The 14,781-nt window shown below is 51.7% G+C and overlaps 1 protein-coding gene across 8 annotated transcripts in view; it reads right to left on the bottom strand.

Moving 5' to 3' along the window:
• PTPRS (protein tyrosine phosphatase receptor type S) overlaps positions 1-14,781 on the bottom strand; it is a 249,092-nt gene that overhangs the window by 39,971 nt on the left and 194,340 nt on the right. For 4 of the 8 annotated variants that reach the window (XM_026654904.2, XM_026654903.2, XM_026654906.2 and 1 more), the window contains exons 11-15: positions 14,081-14,386; positions 12,007-12,200; positions 11,528-11,554; positions 8,340-8,457; positions 267-857 (exon numbers count right to left, since the gene is read on the bottom strand). The exons of 2 other annotated variants lie outside the window; for them this stretch is intronic. In XM_026654904.2, coding sequence (XP_026510689.1) covers positions 267-857; positions 8,340-8,457; positions 11,528-11,554; positions 12,007-12,200; positions 14,081-14,386 — 1,236 coding nt within the window. The remainder of the gene's footprint in view (positions 1-266; positions 858-8,339; positions 8,458-11,527; positions 11,555-12,006; positions 12,201-14,080; positions 14,387-14,781) is intronic. 2 more of the 8 variants (XM_026654905.2, XM_026654907.2) reach the window with 1 other exon arrangement.

Genomic DNA, 14,781 nt, shown 5'->3' with positions numbered 1-14,781 from the left:
GCTGAAGAAAAGGCTCGTCCCACCTGTGAGAGAGGCTGGCCTGCCCCGGTGGCCAGTCAGGAGGGCGCCTGGACTTAACTTGGAAGGAAGCAGTAAAAGGGACTTACCTGGCGAAGGCAGAGAGGAGCGCAGGGCCCGTGTGTGAGACCAAGCGCTTTGCATTTACTCACCAGCCCGTCCTAGGCTGGCTGGACCGCCCCCGGCTCTCTGCCTCCCGGCGCCAGCCCCGGTTACAAGGAGAGAGAGGAGAAACCGGTAAGTCCTACCTTGGTCCAGTAGGAACGTCCGATACTGGACGGTCGGGCTGTATGGCCCGGGCCCTTTACTGGTGTGAGCCCGGATTTTAACGTCGTAGGCGGTGTTGGGTTTGAGGCCGTTGAGCGTGTATGAGTTCTCGGGGGAGGGGGACAGGTCTTTTTCCAAGGGGTTGCCGGGGGAACCGGCTTCCCGGTAGGCCACGGTGTACTTGACAATGGCTCCGTTCCTCTCGGCCAGCACGGGGGGCAGCCAGTTGAACTGGACCGACATGGAGGTGATGTTGCTCGCCTCAAGGATTTGGGGGTAACCTTGGGGGATGTCTTCGGGGATGGTCAGCTCCTGCACGGCCTCTTCCCCAAAGCCAGCCCGGCTTTTCACAGCCAGCTTGAAAACGTACGTGGCGCCCTTGTGGATGTTGGTGGCGGTGTACTTATCCTCCTGGGCCGTGAACTCCAAGGTGGATAGGGGGTCGATGTCCTGTCGACCGAACTGGAGCCGGTAGCCCATGACCTGGCCCTCGGCATCCAAGGGAGGCTCCCATTTCACCAGGAGAGAATTCTCCTGAGTCTGATGCACGGACAGGATGGGCTTCCCTGGAACTGGGAGAGAACAGAGAGAAGAGACAAGCTCAGTTCCGTGCCAGCTTTCCTCCTCGCACCAGGGATGGAGAAGCTGGGTGAAGGGGTCAGAGGGCAGAGCTATCTAACAAAGCGGGCACAAGGAAATCCTGGCTTCTCTTGTTGGTTCTGCTGCTCGCTTGCTGAGTGACTGGCCCAAGGCCACGTGGACCAACCCTTCTGAGTGACCGCTGATTTTTGGGTGCCCAGTTCAAGACATCTTCAGGCCTGAATTCAGCAGGGCCAGGCACCCCCAGCTGCCACCGACTCCCAGTTACCGTGAAAATCAGGCCCCAGGTGTTTTGAGTCAGGCTCCCAAAATCAGTGGCAGGCTCCCAAAATCAGTGGCCACTTTCGAAAGCATTTACCTTGACTTCCCTGTGCCTTGGTGTCTGAAACGGGAACGTTAACGTTTGCCCCACCTCGCAGGAAGTTTTGTGATGATGAATGGGTTAATGTTCAGACTGCATTTAGAGCCATATATTCCAAATCCAGGACGGACCACTGTGATCACACAGACGATCCAATTCGATAACACCAGCCAGAGAACTTCCCCAGAATAATTCCTAGAACAGGTCGCTTAGGAAAACATCCCATTTCGATTTGAAAGCTGTCAGGGATGGAGAATCCACCCCAACCCTTGGTAAATTGTTCCAATGGTTAATTACTCTCGCGTAAAATTTACACTTGTTTCCGGTTTGTATTTGCCAGGTTTCAATTTAGGAAAGGAAACATACTATCGAAGTGCTAAGTACTACTCCAGAGTCAGATTTAGACACACAGTTGTGATATTTTAACTCCCTCTCCCTCCAAAATGTTCTGCAGGAAGGGTCCCATGGTGACTCAGGGCACGTCTTCTATCAGGGATCGATTTATCGCGTCTAGTGTAGACGCGATAAAATCGATCCCCGATCGCTCTGCCGTCGACTCCGGAACTCCACCGCGGCGAGAGGCGGAAGCGGAGTCGACGGGGGAGCGGCAGCGGTCGACTCGCCGCCGTCCTCACAGCCAGGTACGTCGACCTAAAATACGCAACTTCAGCTATGCTATTCGCGTATCTGAAGTTGCGTATCTTAGGTCGCCCTCCCCCCCGTAGTGTAGACCTAGCCTCAGTGACACGACTTGGAACAGATCCCAGGAGCCCAACGTCCAGCCTCTGGCTGTAATCACTAGACATGACTGCCTCTCAGAGCTGAGAAGAGGGAACCCAGGAGTCCTGTCTCCCAGCCTCCTGCTATAGACACTAGACCACGCAACTCATGCAGAAAAACAGGGCAGGAACAGATTGTAGCGAGCGGGAAAGCGCAGAGTTGCTGAAGGTGAAGTAATGAAGGATGGGAAGGCTGAGTTTCTGGGCAGCCTGGGGTCCTTAACTGCAGGCACGAGGCCAGCCGAAGCGAGTTTGGCAGCCGTCTGATCACCCAGCTGGGAAGAGAAAGATGGGGGCAAACGGGGACTGGAAACAGACCCCAGGATATGGGTGAAGTGGAGGAGAGGACAGTGTCTGTCTACTCAGTTCGGCGTCTTCCCTCCTGGACATCACAGGGACATTGTTCTCAGCCGGCTCCCTCCACAACCTGTCAGTTCTACTGAGTTTATGGGATATTGTGGGAGTTTGGTGATGCCTCTGCCTAACGAGCCCTGTCCCTGCCTGAATGCTAAATGAGCTAATGGCCAGGGTTTGATTACATATGCAGGCCCGGGGGTTACTGGAGCCGGAGTGGCGAGGGCATTAATTCTGGCAGCTCATGTGTCGTTTACACTCACTCCACTCTATTAAAGATCTAATTTCCTTCTCTCTCCCGGTTGAGGAAGCGGGGGAGGAGAAGGTAGAAGGGAAGGAAACGGGTTTCAGAGAAACACAAACTAGCTCTGAAGTTAATCTGGCTGGGGGCATGCAGGTGAGGATGAGAAAGGTGCTCTGGGACTGGCTGAATCAGCCGATGCCTTTCTGCCCAATGATGCCTTGCAAGAGTGAGTGTGTGTGTGTGTGTGTATGTGTGTGTATGTGTGTGTGTGTGAGAGAGAGAGAGAGACACACACACACACACCCTGGCAGCACCAGGGAAGCCTGCTTGGTTGGAAGCAACAGCCCCAACATGTGAACACCCGGGCATGGGCTGCCTGGAACGAATGTTTTATTCATTTCAAACAACTGGAGAATGGCTGATGAATGCTGCTGGGAAAACCTCCTTTGGAAACACTTAAGAAACACAATGTTATTACAGAGAAAAACAATGCCATTATCTTTATGTCTCAGTTTTTATCACAAACATTACTATAATCAGCCAGGCCTGGAAATATTACATTTGCACCACAAATATAATTTGGAAGGGGGGAAGGAAGGGGAAAAAAGTGTTTTATTTTGCAATTGGGCTGGACGCTAAAGGAGAAAATTGGATGTATTACAGTATTTAAATTCAGCCCCTAGCCCTGAATGATAAAGAAAGAAATCTCTCCTCTTAGAAGGTGTATTGACTCAACAGTGGAAAGGAGATAACGTTTCAGAGTCATTTGAAAGATTTTTTTATTTTATTTTTTTTAAAAGCTATTTCAAGTTGGGGGAAATTGAGTTTTGGGTAATAGCTGCTCTGCTGGAGAAAACATATCTGGGTGACTGATGCACCTCTGCTGCAAATTCTAATGGGAGAGATGAGGAAGGACGACAAGACAGAGGGAATGAGTGACAAAGGACCAGGGGGGAAGGCTACAGAAGAGAAAACAAAAAGGGAAGAGAGACCAGTGAAGAAGAGAGAGAAAGTGAGAAAGACACAGAGGAGGGAAAGAAGTGAAAGAGGGAAATCTAGGCGGAGTGAGAGGATAAGGAGAAGAGAGATGGGCAGGGAAAGGGAAACGCTAGGAGGCGATATGCCAGGCTGAACTAAAGTGGCACTGAAAGGAGTGAGATGCAGATGTTCAGGGGGTTTGCTGCTGGCGTCTGAGGGCGGATTTTGGTAAGCTCAGAGAGCTGATAGATAAGGTCTCATGGGAATCAAAACTGAGGGGAAAAACAACTGAAGAGAGTTGGCAGTTTTTCAAAGGGACACTATTAAGGGCCCAAAAGCAAGCTATTCCGCTGGGTAGGAAAGATAGAAAATGTGGCAAAAGACCACCTTGGCTTAACCACGAGATCTTGCATGATCTAAAAAATAAAAAGGAGTCATATAAACAATGGAAACTAGGACAGATTACAAAGGATGAATATAGGCAAACAACACAGGAATGCAGGGGCAAGATTAGAAAGGCAAAGGCACAAAATGAGCTCAAACTAGCTACAGGAACAAGAAGACTTTTTATCAATACATTAGAAGCAAGAGGAAGACCAAGGGTAGGCCCACTGCTCAGTGAAGAGGGAGAAACAGTAACAGGAAACTTGGAAATGGCAGAGATGCTTAATGACTTCTTTGTTTCGGTCTTCACCGAGAAGTCTGAAGGAATGCCTAACCTAGTGAATGCTAATGGGAAGGGGGTAGGGTTTAGAAGATAAAATAAAAAAAGAACAAGTTAAAAATCACTTAGAAAAGTTAGATGCCTGCAAGTCACCAGGGCCTGATGAAATGCATCCTAGAATACTCAAGGAGCTAATAGAGGAGGTATCTGAGCCTCTAAGCTATTATCTTTGGAAAATCACGGGAGACAGGAGAGATTCCAGAAGACTGGAAAAGGGCAAATATAGTGCCCATCTATAAAAAGGGAAATAAAAACAACCCAGGAAACTACAGACCAGTTAGTTTAACTTCTGTGCCAGGGAAGATAATGGAGCAAGTAATTAAGGAAATCATCTGCAAACACTTGGAAGGTGGTAAGGTGATAGGGAATAGCCGCATGGATTTGTAAAGAACAAATCATGTCAAACCAATCTGATAACTTTCTTTGATAGGATAACAAGTCTTGTGGATAAGGGAGAAGCGGTGGATGTGGTATACCTAGACTTTAGTAAGGCATTTGATACGGTCTCGCATGATATTCTTATCAATAAACTAGGCAAATACAACTCAGATGGGGCTACTATAAGGTGGGTGCATAACTGGCTGGATAACCATACTCAGAGAGTAGTTATTAATGGTTCCCAATCCTGCTGGAAAGGTATAACAAGTGGGGTTCCGTAGGGGTCTGTTTTGGGACTGGCTCTGTTCAATATCTTCATCAACGACTTTGATATTGGCATAGAAAGTACGCTTATTAAGTTTGCAGATGATTCCAAATTGGGAGGGATTGCAACTGCTTTGGAGGATAGGGTCATAATTCAAAATGATCTGGACAAATTGGAGAAATGGTCTGAGGTAAACAGGATGAAGTTTAACAAAGACAAATGCAAAGTGCTCCACTTAGGAAGGAACAATCAGTTTCACACATACAGAATGGGAAGAGACTGTCTAGGAAGGAGTACGGCAGAAAGGGATCTAGGGGTTATAGTGGACCACAAGCTAAATATGAGTCAACAGTGTGATGCTGCTGCAAAAAAAGCAAACATGATTCTGGGATGTATTAACAGGCGTGTTGTGAGCAAGACACGAGAAGTCATTCTTCTGCTCTACTCTGCGCTGGTTAGGCCTCAGCTGGAGTACTGTGTCCAGTTCTGGGCACTGCATTTCAAGAAAGATGTGGAGAAATTGGAGAGGGTCCAGAGAAGAGCAACAAGAATGATTAAAGGTCTAGAGTACATGACCTATGAAGGAATGCTGAAAGAATTGGGTTTGTTTAGTTTGGAAAAGAGAAGACTGAGAGGAGACATGATAGCAGTTTTCAGGTATCTAAAAGCGTGTCATAAGGAGGAAGGAGAAAACTTGTTCACCTTAGCCTCTAAGGATAGAACAAGAAGCAATGGGCTTAAACTGCAGCAAGGGAGGTTTAGGTTGGACATTAGGAAAAAGTTCCTAACTGTCAGGGTGGTTAAACACTGGAATAAATTGCCTAGGGAGGTTGTGGAATCTCCATCGCTGGAGATATTTAAGAGTAGGTTAGATAAATGTCTATCCGGGATGGTCTAGACAGTATTTGGTCCTGCCATGAGGGCAGGGGACTGGACTCAATGACCTCTCGAGGTCCCTTCCAGTCCTAGAATCTATAAGTTTGCTTAAGTGTCTGGAGGATTTGTCCTCTTCAGTACCAGGACCCTCTTCAACTGGGCAGGAAAGGCCACATTAAAGGGGAAAGGCTCCAATGCTCCAACCCCATGCTCACTGGAGAAAGAATGCATGGAAAGGGAGCCACAATGTTGGTTTCTGCCCTTCCCATTCCAGGCTGGGACGCCAGATTCCTGGCTGCATCGCTCCCTCCGCTGCGGCTCTGCGTTGGCTTTGTAGCCTTGGGGGCGCCCAGGTTAATGACGCCAAATTTGACCAAGGGCCTTTGATCACTGGAGTGGCAGCTCACATTTCCAGGGGTGGCTGATGGCAGCTGACGCAGCTGCCCTGCGCAGAGGGAGGCAGAGAACCCCTGAGCGGAGAAGAAAAGGAAGGGGAAGAAAAACCAGCAAGAAAAGAGAGAGACAAAGGAAGGAAATGAAAAGGGGAGAAAGCTGCTGCCTGAGAGGAGTGAATGCGAGAACATGGTGGGCAGGGAACAAGATGAGCGGAGGGAAGACAGAGGTAAATGCGATTCCATGGTGATGCCTTGAGACAACTAGGGGAAGGTGAAGTTTCAGAGGGTCAATTGCAGGCCTAGGCACAGCAGTTCCCCCCGCACCCCTGCATAAAACCTTTCAAGTGCTGCAGAGCGGAGGTGAGCTGCAATAGCGGAGGAGGAACTGCAGCACCGCTGACCCCAGGGATGAAAGGAGGCGAAGGCACCCATTTCCCAGTGCAGCAGAAAGGTTCAGGGGAACGAGAGACAGATCCCTCAGTGGCTTTTGACGTTCCTCTGCTCTGTCCCTGCCTCCTGGCCGTGACCCTGTTTCTCTGTGCTCGGACCGGGAGCAGCCCTGCCATAAGGAATAAGTCAAAAGGGATGAAAGAATCGGGGTTTGGGAGGGCAGCAGCGTGGCAGCCAGAGCCTGGCTCCAGGAGATCAGTCTAGCAAAGGTCAATGCTGTCTGTTCTTCCTCTCCGCACTGACCCTGGCGCTGCTAGAACAGCCATCAGAGACAACGCGATGGGGATGGAAGAGCGGGTGGCCTCAGCTATCCCCATGTCTCTTCTATACCTCTGCTGTTTGCTAGTCTACATTCGCTGCGTGCTCTGCCCGCCGCAAGACCGTGCTGAGGGTCCCAGTTGGAATCTGTTTCCCTAGGCGTGGGAGCACTTCAGACCCTGCGTCCTCGGTGCCGGGGGAGCTGGGCCAGGCCAGGCCAGTGCGCTGGGTCTGCAGTGGGGATGATCGCTCTGGACAAAGCAGGGCCTGGCCCCTCCAAGCTGGAAGGATGGCTCGAGGGGAGCGTAGGCGGAGATTATCGTCAGGGCTCTGGGGACCGCTGGCCTCCCGGTGAGCACATGCCTCACTCCAGGGCTATGCCAGGAGAAGATTTGGGGACTTTTAGATCAACACCAGTTGATCCTGTGTGAGACAGGATCTGACTCTCTCTTCCCATCTCAGCGCCCTACGTTTGCTGCTCCCTTCCGCCTCGACCGCTCCAGCCTCTGGTTTTCTTGTCAGCTGACACTACAGTTTCCATCCCACTGCACTCGCAGCCTGAGAACTTCCTGGCCTTGGTCTCTCAGTTCCATGTGGCTGGTGCACTGAGGTCTCCGGCGGGAGGAGCCGTTTTGAACTCCAGCAGGGCCACAGTGCCATCTCCTTCCAACCTCACCGGCTCCCATGCTGCTGCCAGATTTGCTCAGCCCTCTGGCCAATTCTCCGCTGATCTCATAGGCAGCATGGAAAGGTGATCAATACCCCTCTGGCTCCAGCCTTTCCTCCGGGTAAACTTTACACAAGTACTCACAACCACACCCCGGGCATCGGCAGGCCTTACAGACCCCGCTGATGGACACTGCCCTGTGCCCTGCCCAGAAGTCTACACCACACCTCCAGCACGGCACAAGCTGGACCAGGTTCGAGAGTCCCTTTATCAGCAGGGTGGTTTGAGGAGGTGGCAGTCCTTAGCTGTATTGGGGATGGAGCATATGTAGTATAGGCCTTTGGGAGGTGTAATGAGTTGGTTGTCTGCTGCATTGGGTGGGAGGATGTTCTCTTCAGGGGAGAACTGGGAGTTCTCTGGTTGAGATGACTGGGGGGTGTTATGCATTGGGAATGTTCTGCTTGGCTGTATTAAGGTGGGAGGTTCTCTGGGGTACAGGACTGGGGGTGTGGTGAGCTGAGGGTTCTCGGGGGCACTGGGGTAAGGAGGCTGTCTTTAGGGGGAATCAGGCGTTCAGTGCTAGACTGGGGAAATTGCTTCTCTGCGTAACGAGGTTGGGAGACATGATGAGCTGCAGAGAGAGGAAAGAGTTCCTCCAATTCTGGGCCTGGGGGAGTGAGACGACTTCCAAAGGGGAGGGGTGGGGAAGGGCGAGAGCCTCTCACCTGCACCCTTGGTCGTGACCAGTTTGGGTTTGCTGCGGGCGCCGTCCCCTTTCATGGTGTAAGCCGCCACCGTGATGGAGTACGAGGTCTCGGGCTGGAGCCCAGCAATGATCATTTCCTGTTTGCAAGATGAGAGAGAGAGAGATTTTTGGTTTTGTTTTTTTTAAAACAAACGCTTGTTTCCTTGCAAGAGCCTCAGCCCTGTCCAGCATGCAGGAACGTTCACTGACACTGAAAACACAAGGCAGTTCTAGGAAAACATGGAGATGGGGGGGGCGGGGCGCAGTCTTTTGCTATGAAACACAACCACCCCAGCTATGAACAGACCCGGCGTCCGCAGGGACCAGGATGAAACGCACGCTCTCTCGAATCCACCTCAAACGCAGCCCCTATCTGAACGCCAACCGGTTGAACCATCAAAACACGGCCGTGCTCTTCAAAGCTTCCCGCTCTCCCACACTGTCTCAGAGGAGGGCTCCGTGGCTTCAAGGAGATTAACCCCCCTCCTCCGCACCCGCCAGTGAGAGACTTTTAAAAAAAAAAATTGCCGTCTGTAATATTAAAGGGATTGCTTTAATGCGAACTGCAAGGCAACATTTGCTGCCTGCATGGTAGGGTGGAGTGTTACTTTACACACACACACACACACACACACAATTCTCTATCACTCTCATCACACCTGGCTCCTAAAGAGCTTTTGTTATGAAGCAGGACTCTAGCCTGGCCCTTGGCAGTGAGGTATTCATTCTGCCCTTCAAACACTGTTCTAACAATAACACACATGTTAAACCAAGCAGGATGGGGGCATGCACAGCAGGGTTTTCCCCGGAGCCCTGGGTGGGAGGGTGAAGGGAACCTTGCATTTGTTTGATCTCTCCTCCCTCTACAAAGTCTAGGCCCCAGGCTAGCACTTGGGAAAAAGGTTACTGCTCCTGAGAACATCTGTCCTGCCCAAAGTGGGGCAGGCAGTGAGAGAGTGGACCTTAAAAACAACATGCTGCCAAGGAGGAGGGATGGTCCAGTGGTTAGGACCCTAGCCTCAGACTTACAAGAGTGGCCTTCAATTCCCTGCTCTGTCATAAACTTTCTGTGTGACCCTGGGCAAGTCACTTAGGCTGCGACAATCAAAGACCCGCAGCCTGGCTGCAGCTGACTTGGGCTTGTGGGGCTCGGGCTGCAGGGCTAAACACTGCAGTGTAGATGTTTGGGCTGGAGCCCCAGTGATGGGTCTCAGTGCCCGGGCTGCAGCCTGAGCCTGAACATCTATACGGCAATTTTTATCCCCGCAGCCCGAGCCCCAGTCAAGTTGACCTGGGCTCTGATATGCAGAGCCACAGGTTTTTTATTGCAGTGTAGAGATACCTCTAGGGTCTGTGTTCCCTGCAGCTGGGAGCGTGCTTCTGGGGTCAGGGAGACAGACACACAGTAGCTCTGCTTGAGCGCTCGTGCTAAAAATAGCGATGGAGCCAGGGTTAGCTTGGGCTAGCTGTCCCAATACAATCCTGCCCGGACCCCTGGGGGGGGGGGGGGCATTCTTAGGAGGCGAGCCCACGCTACTCCTAGCTACACTGCTATCTTCAGCATGCTAACTCGAGCACAGCTAGCATGTCTGTCTGTTCATGCTGGGAAGCACCCTCCCAGCTGTAATGTAGACATCCCCTTAGCCTTGCTGGGGATGTCTACACTACAGTTAAAAAACCTGTGGCTGGGCTCACGGGGCTCAGGCTAAGGGGTTTGCAGTGTAGATGTTCGGGCTGCGGTGCAGCCCAAGCTCTGGGACCCTCCCACCTCACAGAGCCCTAGAGCCCGGGCCCAAACGTCTACACCACGATTACACAGCCCCTTAGCCCCAGCACGAGCCAGCCATGGGTTTTTTAATTGCAGTGTAGACACACCCTCTGTTCCCCATCTGTACAAGGAGGCTCAGAGCACTGCCCTGCCTCACAGGAGCATCATTCTTAGCAGGAAATCAAAATCTCGGCCTAAGTATTTTTATTCTATCAGCCTAAGCCTCAGTACCCGCTAGCCCAAGGGAGGAATGCTTTCCTCCATTGCTTTGTGGCTACCGTCCAGGGCCGCTCAGAGGGGGGGGGGGCAAGTGGGGTAATTTGCCCCAGGCCCCACAGGGGCCCCCATGAGAGTTTTTCGGGGCCCCTGGAGTGGGGTCCTTCACTCGCTCCGGGGGACCCGAAAAGCTCTCGTGGGGCCCGGGGCCCCGGAGCTTCTTCCGCTCCGGGTCTTCGGCGGCAATTCGGCGGCGGGGGGTCCCTCCGCTCTGGGACCCGCCACCGAAGTGCCCTGAAGACCCGCGGCAGGGGGTCCTTCCGCCCCAGGACCTGCCGCCGAAGACCCGGCACTTCGGCGGTGGGGGCCCCCCGCCACCGAAGACCCCAGGCCCCCTGAATCCTCTGGGCGGCCCTGCTACCGTCGTCCTTGAAATCATGTCGGCATTCAAATGGAAGAAGTAAACACTGCAGCTGGGACCCAGAAACACAGACTCGCAGTAGCACTGCTTGAACTAGTGCGCTAAAAATAGCTGTCAGCTGCAGTGTAGACACACCCTGGAACCACAAAGTTGATTTTAAGGTCCAGCCCCTTGTGAGTTGCTAGGGCTAGCAGGGAGCGCTTTGTACCAGTGACTAGCTGGGAACCTCGGCTTTCTAATGGCATCAAGTGTTCACAGTCAAGCCCTGATGGTTTAGAAGCTACTGTCGGAGAAAAACAGAGTTCTTACTATTTTGGTTGTCAGCCAGGTCTTAGCTGCTTCCACACTACTGAGCTCTTACTTCTCTAACCCAGCAATGTTTTTTCAGCAGTGGTCCCGGTCTCTGATATAGTCACAGACCTTGCTCCCACCAGCCCGTCTTTACATATGCAGCTTAGTTAGTCTGGTCCCACTTTGCTGTCTGGATTGCTTCCACTATCGAGAAGCAGCTGACTCGACCTTCCCTAAGAGCTCGGGGGAAAACCCTGCGGTATGTGCTGACTAAAGGAGCAATCAGGATGGCATTGCGAAGTGTACAGGGTGGGGCGCGGAACAATGCATAGAAACACTGTAACAGGCTTGAAAATAGACAAACTAGCACTGAAAAAAAATAAATAAAGAAGAGACAAAATGTCACACCACAAATGAAGAGGGTGGAAGGGAAAGGACAGAACCCGGACCAGGCAGGAAGCATTTTACTTACATATTCAGCAGTGTCATCTGTTTCCCACTGAGCAGAGAACAAGAGAGGATTTGCAAGTGAGAACACAAGAGGGAGAAGAGGGGAGAGAGAGACACACACAGCGTGAGGAAGAAGTCCCCGGGCAAGTGGCAACTGGAGGTCAGAGGTTACCAGGCCAAGGTGAAGGAAGAAGTAGAATGGGAGAGGTTAGTAGATTTTGTAGTGACCTCGGCTTGATTTAAAGGAACGGGGCCCCGCCCTGGGGCCTCCCAGAAACGAGAAGGATGGAGCCTACTTATCCCAGAGTTGGAGAATGGCTCATGGTCGTCCTCAACAGCTACAGTCTGGGAGCGTGAATTAACTGAATATGACAAGGGACTTGTTTGTCGGAGAGATGCTGTGCCACTTACCAGTATTTTGGGTCACTTGGGGCTATAACCCAAACAGATGGCCCTCCCCACAAGCCGCCATGGGAGAGGAAGGGGGCAGAAAGTCCTCACCTGGGCATCAGCCAGCATGACATCCTTGATCTGGGGCAACCCCTTGGCCTCTCCGTTCTCCATGCGCACATAGTGGACCTGATAGCCACGGATCTGCCCGTGCTGGCGGTTCTGGACTGGAGAGCGCCAGAACACTTGGATGGCCGTTGAGTTCAGAACCTCCACCTCTACTTTACGAGGTGGGGCGCTGGGCACTGCGGGGAAGGGAGAGAAAAGAGGGTACAGGCGTTAAGACTTAGCGCTGGACGCTTATCCAGGTTGCGTGGGGCAGGCACGTACTGCATCTAGAGCCTTGCAAGTGGGCTGAGAGTCAGCCAGACTTGTGGAAGGCCACCACATCTGCCATCGGCTATCGCACGCTGTCATGGGCAGCGTCTGGACGGCCGCAGCATAGCTCGCCAATCTGGATGCACGAAGGTGAGCTCGTGTCTTCTCTCTCTGCTCAATCTTCCTTCCATGAGCCCCTTCCTCAGAGCTGCCTGCCTAGAAGGAGCTGTATAATTCTGGATCAAATCCACTGGCAGACCTGATTTCTGAGGAGCTAGCCAAGGAAAGCTCTGGCTGTGCTTGAGGGACACTGGGACAATGCTTGCAAGGAAGATGGGACTGAACCCCAGCTCTTTCAAGCCCTTGCCTCTCAGGCATTTAAATGCATCTGGTACTCAGCAGCAGCGGTCTGATCTTAGGGCATGAAATGGGAAGAGATGCCGTGGAAAGGAATTGGGATGGAAAGGGATTTGGAGCAAACAGTGTATGGGACCTTGGCCAGGACAACACTGCAGCTCTGTCTCCCAAAGGCGCTGGAACAGGGTGGGCCGGGGGCCATGGCCCTCCCACTTTTTACCGGCCATAAGGGGGAGCGATCAGGGGAGGGACGGAGAGGAGCAAGCGGGGGGGGGGGGGGAGGGGGGTTGGGGGGAAGGGGGGGGGGGGGGCAGGGCCTTGGGGCAACGTAGGGTGACCAGACAGCAAGTGTGAAAAATTGGAACGGGGGTGGGGGTAATAGGAGCCTATATAAGAAAAAGACCCAAAAATTGGGACTGTCCCTATAAAATCAGGACATCTGGTCACCCTAGAGCAATGGGTGGCTGGAGGGAGGGGCCTCAGGAAGAATGGCTGGTGCGGGGGTGAGGCCTCGCGGGACGGGGCAGGGCCACGGTTTGGGCACCTGTAGCCCCCGCACTTTTAGGGTGCTCCTGCTGTCTCCTATTACTCTGAGCAAGGTATTACCTCCAGTAGTGGGTATCGTGTTAGGATACAGGCAGAGGGACGGGCAAATGGGAGAGCTGTTAAAGGTGACCTGCAACGGAAAAGAAAATTGGACTTGGGTCCTTTTTGGCTTGTTTGTGATGGAGGAAGACAGCCCAGAAAGGTTTTTTGTTTGTTTTTTAAATTGTTTCCCCTTTTTCGCTTGCTTTATCTTACCCAAGAAATATCAGTTAAATCAAGTCTTCCCTGTTCTTGCTTGAGGTCTCCTTAGGAGAACCAGAGAACTGGAACAAGAGCTCTCTTAGTTCTTACATGAAGGGGCTGGGTTGTTAACCCTTTAACAAAGAGATCCCTTCTCCTGTTTCTCAGGTTTTTGAGTTAAATATGCCTTAACGACAAAGATGGGAAGGGAGGAACCCTCACATATTTTTAAATAATTCTGGCTACAAATCCTGTCCCCTCTCAACGGCTCAGATTCTACATCCTTGATAGCTGGGAGGTCATAATCTAACTAACTCTCCAGCCTGCCACAGAATTTCCTGGGAAAAGCAGTGTGGACAAGACTTGAATGCCTGGATGTTAAAAAAAAAAAAAAAAAAAACCAGCAGGAAGAAAAAAAAAACATAGAGGGGCCTGGTTCCCAGAGGAGCTGATGTCCATCGCACCTGCAGGTTTTTAGGAAGATGGGTGAGGAAATCTGGGGTGTGGGGCGAGGGGGGCAACCTTCAGGCTTTCTTCTGGCATCAAAAAGCGGCAACAAAAGGGACCCAAAAATCCAATGTCTTTTCCTTTGCAGGGAAGTCTCCTCAGCCATGTATTTGTGGCGGGCTCGGGAGGAAAGGAAACCGAAAGGAGATGGAATTACCATCTTCGTCTGTTCGGACGACGACTGGCGAGCTCTCCGGGCCTGGCCCCACCTCCGTGTGCGCCACCACGGTGATGCGATATTCTGTCCACTTTTCCAGCTGTTCCAGGAGGATCTGATTGGTGGTTGGGGGGATATCATTCACCTCCTTAAGTTCCGTGTCCTCAGAGTCCAGCGCTCGATAGCGGACGCTGTATCCAGCCAGGACACCGTTTTGGCTCTCGGCCGGCGGAGGCCGCCAACTTACCAGAATGGCAGTGGATCTGGTGCTGACGCATTTTATGTCTTGAGGGGGGGCAGACGGTTCTATGATGGGGGAAAATTCAGGGGGGAAGGGAAGAAGGGGAAAAAACAAAAGATGGGAAAGATAAAAAAAAAGAAAATGATAACAAAAAAATCTAAAATAAAACATACAAAAAATTTGGTTTAGGAAGATAAATTAAAAAAGAAGAGAGGGGGTTGGTTTTTTTTAAAATAAAAAATAAAGGCAAGAGAAATGAAACGGGGGCATCGGAACATAAATGTTACAAAGCAAAGGAATAAAACACAGAGCAGGCTAGCCCAACGCGTCCTTCATTTTCAGCTACGGGTGACTGGACCACAACTGAGCAACCAGCCCTTCCTTCCTGGGACGGGCAGTTTTTAGCTCCTGTTTTTAAAGCAGCCTTGCAAACTTCGGTACAACCAAAGGCAAGTCATGT

This window comes from Terrapene carolina, unplaced genomic scaffold, assembly GCF_002925995.2.
Source record: "Terrapene carolina triunguis isolate 2854851 unplaced genomic scaffold, T_m_triunguis-2.0 Scaffold194, whole genome shotgun sequence".
Classification (NCBI taxonomy): domain Eukaryota; kingdom Metazoa; phylum Chordata; order Testudines; family Emydidae; genus Terrapene; species Terrapene triunguis.
The sequence above is the reverse complement of the archived record's forward strand: the minus strand, read 5'-3'. Positions and strand labels throughout refer to the sequence as shown.